Source organism: Microcaecilia unicolor, chromosome 1 (assembly GCF_901765095.1).
Source record: "Microcaecilia unicolor chromosome 1, aMicUni1.1, whole genome shotgun sequence".
Classification (NCBI taxonomy): Eukaryota; Metazoa; Chordata; class Amphibia; order Gymnophiona; family Siphonopidae; genus Microcaecilia; species Microcaecilia unicolor.
In genome coordinates, this window is record NC_044031.1 from 757652847 (window position 1) to 757661650 (window position 8804).

The 8804-nt window shown below is 47.2% G+C and overlaps 1 protein-coding gene across 1 annotated transcript; it reads right to left on the reverse strand.

The window, feature by feature from the left end:
* Window positions 1-2693: 2693 nt before the first annotated feature.
* LYSMD4 (LysM domain containing 4) lies at window positions 2694-7358 on the reverse strand. The gene is made up of 3 exons (XM_030189733.1): window positions 7298-7358; window positions 6731-7023; window positions 2694-4162 (listed from the first exon to the last, which is right to left on the reverse strand). Exons 2-3 carry the CDS (start codon window positions 7007-7009, stop codon window positions 3557-3559), a joined length of 885 nt encoding a protein of 294 aa, XP_030045593.1. The 5' UTR covers window positions 7010-7023; window positions 7298-7358; the 3' UTR covers window positions 2694-3556.
* Window positions 7359-8804: the final 1446 nt, after the last annotated feature.

The window sequence follows — 8804 nt, forward strand, 5'->3', positions numbered from 1 at the left end:
TTCAGGGCACAGACCGTAGAAGTCTGCCCAGCACTAGCCCCTCCTCCTAACCACCAGCCCCGCCTCCCACCACCAGCTCTGGCACAGACCGTATAAGTCTGCCCAGCACTATCCCCGCCTCCCAACCACCAGCCCCGCCTCCCACCACTGGTTCCGGCACAGACTGTATAAGTCTGCCCAGCACTAGCCACGCCTCCCAACCACCAGCCCCGCCTCCCACCACCAGCTCTGGCACAGACCATAGAAGTCTGCCCAGCACCATCTCCGTCTCCCGCCACCGGCTCTGCCACCCAATCTCCGCTAAGCTTCTGAGGAGTCCTCCTGGCACCTGTGCACAAAGCAGTAGCGTAGCCAGAGTTTAATTTTTAGATGGACCTGGAGGTGGACTGGGTGGGCAAGGGCCTCGCATTTCCTCTCCACCCGCTACCACCACCCCCCTCGAGACAGCCCCCTGCACATGGTCAGTTCTGGTCATTTTCACAGACCTGAAGCGCCGTTCTCCCTCCAGCACCGGCGATTCCCATAGCCAGCCTTCTGCCAGCGGGCGTCGTCAGAGCCTGTTCTCAGGCGCGTCCCGCCTACTCTGCAACTTCCTGTTTTCCGCAAAGGTGGGACGCAGGAAGTTGCAAAGTAGGTGGGACGCGCCTGAGAAGAGGCCCCGACAACGCGCGCTGGCAGAAGGCTGGCTATGGGAATCGCCGGTGCTGGAGGGAGAACGGCACTTCAGGGCAGTAAAAGTGAGCAGACCACGTCGATGGGGAGAGCGGGCAGAAGAGGCTGGGCAGGCCTGGAGCAAAAGTGGCTGGGCCTGGGCCCATCCAGGCCCACCTGTGGCTACGCCCCAGGCACAAAGCCTCCTTATCAGAAACAAAATAGGTGCTCTTTCTAAACAAGTCTGTTCCTACCTAAGCACACAACTATGGAATGCATTGCCAAAAGCAGTAAAAACTACGCTCGACCCCCTAAATTTTCGGAAAGCACTAAAGACAGACCTGTTCAGAAGAGCATACCCCACCGATCCAACATAAAAATGACTGTTCACTTGCGACACAATGCAACCAAAGACCGTAACGGACATTACCTGACTCTTGTTCCCCATTTCCCTCCCTATGTTCCCCCCAATTGTACCTACCAAAAATGTACCTCATTCTACCACAATATCACTTTGTATCCATTCATACCATGTATCTGTTCAGACCGGAATTGGCTAATGCCGTTAATGGTTATATGTAAGTCACACTGAGTCTGCAAAAGGTGGGAAAACGTGGGATACAAATGTAAAAAATAATAAGCCTGGAACATGCTCCTTTATAATAAAGGAGGTACCACCTGCAAAGCTTTCTATCAGCAGGGTTGGCCACAGTACGATCACGGAAGTTCAGCAGTCCAGGCCTACAAAGATCTGTACCAATAAATACAGAACAGAGCAAGATCCGTCTACTTTTCTGAGTATACAGCACAATAAACACAACAGAGAACACTGGAAAAAAAAAAACCACCACCATAGCCTGCAAACGAAAACAAAATTGGTTAAAAACAAACAAACAAAAAAAAAACAACAGGGCTGGGCAACAATGATCATTTTATTGCACTAGTTCCCTAACCTGTGGGCCGATCAGAAACAAGCATGGACGCTAGAGGCCAATAGCGCCATACTAGCACCTGTGTTTGCACCCGCCCGATGATCAGAGCTAATTGCATGCAAACGCAAGCAAACAAGGGTCTCCCACATTTATCCCTCATGATCAGTGGGCAGCGCGTCAACAAGGGCGCTGCTACCACTGCAAACCTTACACCAGCTCGGAGCTGGCGTTAGGGTTTGCTACCGAGGGAGATCCATTGAAGAGGTTTAACAGGTCCAGGATTTTCTCTCGGACCTGTCAAACCTAAGCCCCCCCCCCACCCCCCCCCCCCCAATACAAGACCTGGAGGCATCCCTCACCCACAAAACACAACAAACCTCCCCATCGCACAAAAAACGCCCTGGTGGTCCAGCTATTTCTGCCCCCCTCCACCCCCCGGTGGCCTACCTCTCTGTAGTGGTGGGTAGTAGCTGGAGGAGGGAGGGACTAGCATTCCCTCCCTCCTCTTCGGGGGGGGGGGGGGGGGGGGCCCTTCCGAAAATGGCAGCATCCCACCCTGCCCTGTGCATCCTGGGATGTGCCTGGCAGGGTTTAAAGTTAAGCCCCACCCAGCACATCCCAGGATACACCATGCAGAGTGGGATGATGCCATTTTGGGAAGCCGCCCCCCCCCCTCAAAGAGGAAGGAGGGAGTGCTAGTCCCTCCCTCCTCCAGCTACTACCCACCACTACAGAGAGGTAGGCCCCTGGGGGTGGAGCGGGGCAGATAGATAGCGGTCCCAGTGGACCACCAGGGTGTTTTTGTGCTTTGGGGGGAGGGGCCTGGAAGTCCCAGGTCTTGCATTTTGGGGGGTGGGGATTGACAGGTCCAGGAGAAAAGCCCAAACCTGTCAAACCTCTTCTGTTTGACAGATTCAGGTTTTTGACAGCCTGGACCTGTCAAACAATTTCTGCGGGAGGACTGTGCCTCGGGCAAATGCCCAGGCACAATCGTCCTGCAGACGTACCCCCATGATCAGAGATAATAGTGCACATAAATTTGTGCGCTATTAGCTTTGATCATAGGGGCGTTTTAGCCCCACACTTCCGGCGCTATTTTTAGAGCGCTGTTTGGCCCACTGGTCCTTGAGGAACCCCAGCCAGTCAGATTTTCAAGATATCCACAATAAACATTCATAAGAGAGATGGGCAGGCAGCGCAAAGCAAATCTCTCTGACTGGCTGGGGTGCCTCCAGGACCAGGTTTGGGAGCCACTGCTCTAACGAAAGGCAGAGTGTGCAGCTTTCAGGACCACAGTCCCTCTTCCTCAAGCTATTGATCTAATAAGGAGTTGTTGAAGCTGACTGCGTTGTTGGCGTAACTAGGCTTATTTTTTTGTAGGCTAACACGGAGCTGACTTTTTTTTACTATTATTTTTATTTTTACAAAGTAAGTTTTAGCAAAAACAAACAATGTTGGAAAAAAATGTTACAAAGACACTTGCTTACAACTTGGGTCTGACCTATCATCTGTCACTTGGGCAGAATGAAAAGGACTGTGTTTATATATATATATATCATTTTTTTTATATATAAATATGAAACACTTAGGTGACCCTTCCTCTCCTGAGTGTACTTTTCATTCAACTATTGAGTTTGCCTGCTTACCAACAACCAGGATTACAACATACCAAGCTAACCCCCCCCCCCCCCCCCAAAAAAAAAAGAAAGAACTTGAGAAGTAACATGTTTCTGATTTTGAAAACACTGCGCTGGAAAGCAGCATGACAGACTTGCTCTAGGGCTGGTATGTGCCCTTCATCCTGGGAAAGGAGCTCTTACAGCTTTCCCCAGAGATACCGAAAAGAAAAAAAGAAAAAGTGCTGCATTATTCCATCTTTGGAAACACCCCAAAAAAAGCAACAAGTTACTCATGGAGTTTGTTCCTAAAAAATAAAAAAACAAAGACTTGTAGGATTCAGGGTAGCTGCGGGGTCACGTCAAAGCGTTTCCCTGCCCGTCCCTTTGCTCATGTTCCTCTGTCCTCGCCCGCCTTAACTTCTGAGGCTCCCAGGTGTCCAAGTGGCTGTTTCCAACAGAGGTCGTGTGGTGATGGGCCCCTAATGTGGCAGCCAGGTCTTTTTCAAAGGCTTTGCTGGTGACATTGGAAGGCAATCCAGTTGCCTGCATTTTAAAATAAATGATGTAAAATACCGGTATGACAATTCCTATTAAAAGCAAGATAGAAACTGCGTTCCACCACCGGATACCCCAGTCTGCTCCCGAGCTGAAATCCTTCTGGCTCACTGACATTTTGCCCGGTGATACTGAATAAAAATCACCTTCTGTGGACTGTGCAGCTTCCCGAATGCTCTGGTCGATCCCTTTAAAGTATGCCGTTAGGTCCTGGCTTTCATTCGTGCCAGTGGCTCCATCAGTGTCAGGCAGTTCGATAAGAGTTGCTCCCGAGTCCTGCAAAGGTCTCAACTCATCTCTCGTCTCACTTAGAACGCCATGTATCTTCACAGGTATCCTGACCGACTTTAGCGCATACATATCCTGTTCACCGATGAAGTTGTTCACACGTTTGATATCTGCTACCTGTAAGTAAGTGAATAAATAAATTAGCCAGAAAATAGTTTTGAACCTACCTAGATCATTCTCATTTTTTCCATCTACATATATTGGTATATTTATATTAGCGTGATGATAAGTACGTAAGTATTGCCACACTGGGACAGACCAAAGGTCTACCATGCCCAGCATCCTCTTTCCAACAGTGGCCAATTCAGGTCACAAATACCTGGCAAGACCCCAAAAAAGTACAAAACATTTTATGCTGCTTATCCCAGAAATAAGCAGTGGATTTTCCCCAAGTCAATTTAATAACAGTCTATGGACTTTTCCTTTAGGAAGCCATCCAGACCTTTTTTTAAACCCTAAGCTAAATGCCTTCACCACATTCTCTGGCAACAAATTCCAGAGTTTAATTACATGTTAAGTGAAGAAACATTTTCTCTGATTCGTATTAAATTTACTACTTTGTAGCTTCATCGCATGCCCCCCTAGTCCTAGTATTTCTGGAAAGAGTAAAAAAATTATTCCCGTCTACCCGTTCCACTCCACTCATTATTTTATAGACCTCTATCATATCTCCCCAAGTAAATATCCAACTTCTATCTGCAGCTAAATGAAAAGGATTTGCATAGTTTTCAAGATTTACAAAGAAAGACCCAAGCTTTAATTTTTTTTAGTGTACTTAAATTTTTAGCTTATTTTGAAGTACTATGCAATGAGCCCAGGGTACAAAGTGCGATTTGGGAGCAGAGAAAACCGGCAGTACTGTCGAGAACACCACATCACAGAGGCAGGCCACCGTCAATGGGATTTAGAAGTGTTAAAAACATGCAGGACTAGCAGTCATCTTTAATGTGTGAAATTCTACTGCCCCCCTTCTGGCACCTGTCAGGAAATCCAGATCATGCCCCTATGTTAGATGCCAATGGACCAAAACAGCAAAAGTAAAATGCTTCTGAGAAAGTGGTCCATTTTCACAAAAGGCTCTTTCAAAGTTAAAGAAATTACTAGTTTAAAAAGGCAGTATGTATCAGAGCCCAAAGTGAATCTCAGGTACAGGTTTTCAAACTGTTCCAAGTACTTGGGACTCCCTTTTGCTGGAGAACATTTTTTCCACAAGGTGAACAGTTGGTAGGTCACATGGCACCTCATTTCTTATGGCAAAGAATTATGGAATTCTTAAGAGTCCAGAGTAAACAGGGGGGCAATTGCACTTTTTTCTCCTTCCGTCCTTGTCTTAGGATTCCAGCTCAGAACTGATTTTGGCGGCACCTGGAACTGTGAACCACCACTTGCAACTACCTGGGAATTTTTTCCCTCTTGTTTTATTTCCCCTCCAAGTCCTTTAGTCCAGTCACTGCAGCAACAGACCTCAGAACCTTTCAATTAGGGACCTTAAAATCCAGCCGCCAGTGGTGAACTCCACTTCCCTAGACGCTCCACAGTATCCCCATCTTCCGTTGATCTGGGGTACAGAGAACCTAAAGCCAAGATTCAAATCTCGTGCCACCAAGCTGGTGTCTCAACTTAAATTTTCATTCCAAAGATGTCACCCTTACAAGCACAGGGACAAAAGAGGGCCGGTCCACGATGGAACAACGAAGCAATGACGACCAGGAGGAGAACAAAGGTCTCATGAGTTCACCATGGTTTCAAGGAATTTATTGTACTGTGATACCACAATAACTTTGAACCACAGTGGTCTCCTCCTGGTCATCAGCACTTCTTTGTGTTTCTTGATTACCCACTGTACACAGACTTTATTTGAATATCAACTCAGAGGTAATGCCTTGTCAGCTGATAATGCTTTGGAGGTCTCCCAGACTGAGAAGTGGCCTAGTGGTTAGGGTGGTGGACTTTGGTCCTGGGGAACTGAGTTCAATTCCCAGCACAGGCAGCTCCTTGTGACTCTGGGCAAATCACTTAACCCTCCATTGCCTGCCGCATTGAGCCTGCCATGAGTGGGAAAGTGCGGGGTACAAATGTAACTAAAATAAAAAAATAAAAATTTCTTACATCTCAGATAAATTGCTGCCCAGAGTGGGATGACTGCAGGCACATTTATTAGAGAAAGCTAAAACTAATTTTGCTCAGATTTATTGGGGCTGATTTTTTTTGTCTCTCTGGCTCAGTCTCCTGTGTCTGTAATGTTCCTAATCACCTCCAAGGTATTTAACCAGCCAGACTTCCTTTCCCTCAAGCAAAAAGAACAGAATGGCTATACTGGTACACTTAATGCATCACCAGCCAGATATCTGTGTAGTCAGCCAGACTAGCAGCACTCCACAGCGGTTTTTAGACTAATCTGAAACATGCAACGATTAACTCTGTCAGACCAAAGGCCCATCAAGCCCAGTAACCTGTTTCCAGGAGTGGCTAATCCAACTCACAACAAGTACTTGGCTGGAACCCAAAAGGCAGTAGCACTCTATGCTACTTGACCCAAGGACTACCTATGGTATGGCCTCTTCCTCCAAGAGAACTTATCTACACATTTGTTTTTTTCAAGTCAACTGCTTTTAACCACATGGTCTGGCACCAAATTCTTGCACGAAATCGTATTTGCTTTAGTTGAACAAAGTGTTTTCTTACTTTGCAACCATACTGCAGAGCCAGCTTGTTGAGGTTATCCTCTTTCTGGACCAGACGCTCCATTAGCACCGTGTCTCCAACCTTCTCCTTTGTGCCATTCGACCTCCGCTGCTCTCGGCCTCTCACTCGCAGCTCTGACACGTCCAACTCGTCTTCAGATGACGAGTCTTGTTCCGACTCTGACCTGCAGCTTCTGAACGTGTAGACCTGGCTGTCCGGGGAAATGCGGACCGTGAAGGGAGCCTGGAAGGTCTGGGTCGACCCCGTCTTCACCCTCATTGCACCAGTCCCACCTGCAAGAGAGAAGAAAAATCATCCTCAGTTGCGAGAAATCCCCCGACCCTGGCGGCGTCTACGTCGCGGGAGCCAGATGCACTGGGCAAAGTGTGGCGCGAGCGAGCAAGAGAACGCACGCGCTGCTGCCACGCGCACACGCAAAGCACAGCGCGAGCCCCTTCCAACGCTCTTTCCCCGCTACGGCGAGACCCGCGACGTGGACCCTCCCTCCATCCCTGACCGGGGCTCCCGCTCTACCGCCTGCGCCCTCCAGACCCCGCGGTCGCTCACCGAACCAGCCCCCGCCACCTCTGCCGCCTCGACGGCGCCGCCGCCGTCCTCCAGCTGCAGGCCCCGCCCCTCCCGGAAGCAGCGCAAGATTCCACCGCTCCACCTCCCTAGCCCCAGCCAATCCGAGGGGAGCAGGCGGACTGACGTCAGGTTGGTTTTAAAAGGGCAGGGGGGGGGGGTTGCCCTCGCCTGCCGATGACGTCAGGAGGCGGGGTTAGTGCTAAGAGTCATGCTGTAACAGGTCTAGTGTTCGTGTCATTTCTGCTAGTTCTCGGTGGCCTTTGGGTTGTTCATTACTGCACTTGGGTAGAAGCAAATGTTTCCAGTGCTCTTACTTTTATACTTCAGACCTAAATGGGAGGCATTTTCTCATTATTATAAGGAATGCCCTTATATAGTAGTAAACTGTTCCATGAGAAACAGAAAATTGCTGTGCAAGCAGTTGGCTGACTTTCGTAATTTGTACTGTAGAAAACACAATGAGAAACTAGAGTATACACTGATCACAAGCTGACAGATGTCTCTTATTAACAACATTTCAGCGAAAGTAGAACAACGTATAATACTAATAATAAGCTGAAATAAACTTAACTAACCCAATCACTTCAAAGTATGTGGCATCAAGTTAGTGGCTTTCTTTTTTTCTTTTGTTTGGAGTGGACAAAAAGACCTCAATAGTCACCGCGTAGCAGCAGAACAATAAATACACATTGCACTCAATGCCCGCGTATCTTTGACTCCGGTTTTAACATTGGTCAAAAAAACTGCACTCCAAACAAAAGAAAAAAGAAAGCCACTAACTTGATACCAAATATTGAAGTGATTGGGTTAGTTAAGCTTATTTCAGCTTATTATTAGTCTTATTAACATCCTGACAGTTTTAAAGTGTAGAATTGCACCATAGGTTGGCCTTATATTTGGTGATGCATATCACTATATCCACCAAATACTCACTGTTTCTAAATTAAACACTCAACTTTATAAATAACTTTTATTTTTTAAAATAATCCCCCCCCCCCCCCCCAACGGTTTAGATGCACATCACTAGCCAAAGATCAACCAGACTACAAAGTGGGACCAGGGTACTGCCTGGAGCCTCATTTTCCCGTTCCCCCCTTTCTGGTCCAGCTGCTTTGAATTTTCCAGTAAAGTGAAGATGGGATGGGGAACCATGATGTGGCCCAAGAGGCTGTGGAAAAATGGTACACATTGAGGGTCCCTACTTTATTGTATTTATGCATTCTTGTATCCCCCCTGTTTTCCAAACACAAGTTTTGGTTCAAAGTGGCTTTCAAATTACATTTTGGTTTGCAGTTACAGTATTTGTTTAGTTGTGACTTATATTAATCGTTTAGAAGTACAGTTTATATTTATAGGTTTGGATTTATATAATGGTTGTGGTTAGTAATCAGAATGGACATGTCTAAATTATTTGTTGTAGAATTTTTTTTTTTTAAAGGTATGTTTTCAGTTCTTTTCTGAATTGGAGATAGTTTGTGATGCTTCT

Bases quoted from the DNA above. Each gene is read 5' to 3' on its own strand.
- LYSMD4 (XM_030189733.1), bottom strand. From the start codon at position 7,009: ATGAGGGTGAAGACGGGGTCGACCCAGACCTTCCAGGCTCCCTTCACG. The intron at 4,163-6,730 runs GTAAGAAAACAC...ACTTACTTACAG, and splicing joins CTCTGCAGTATGGTTGCAAA to GTAGCAGATATCAAACGTGT.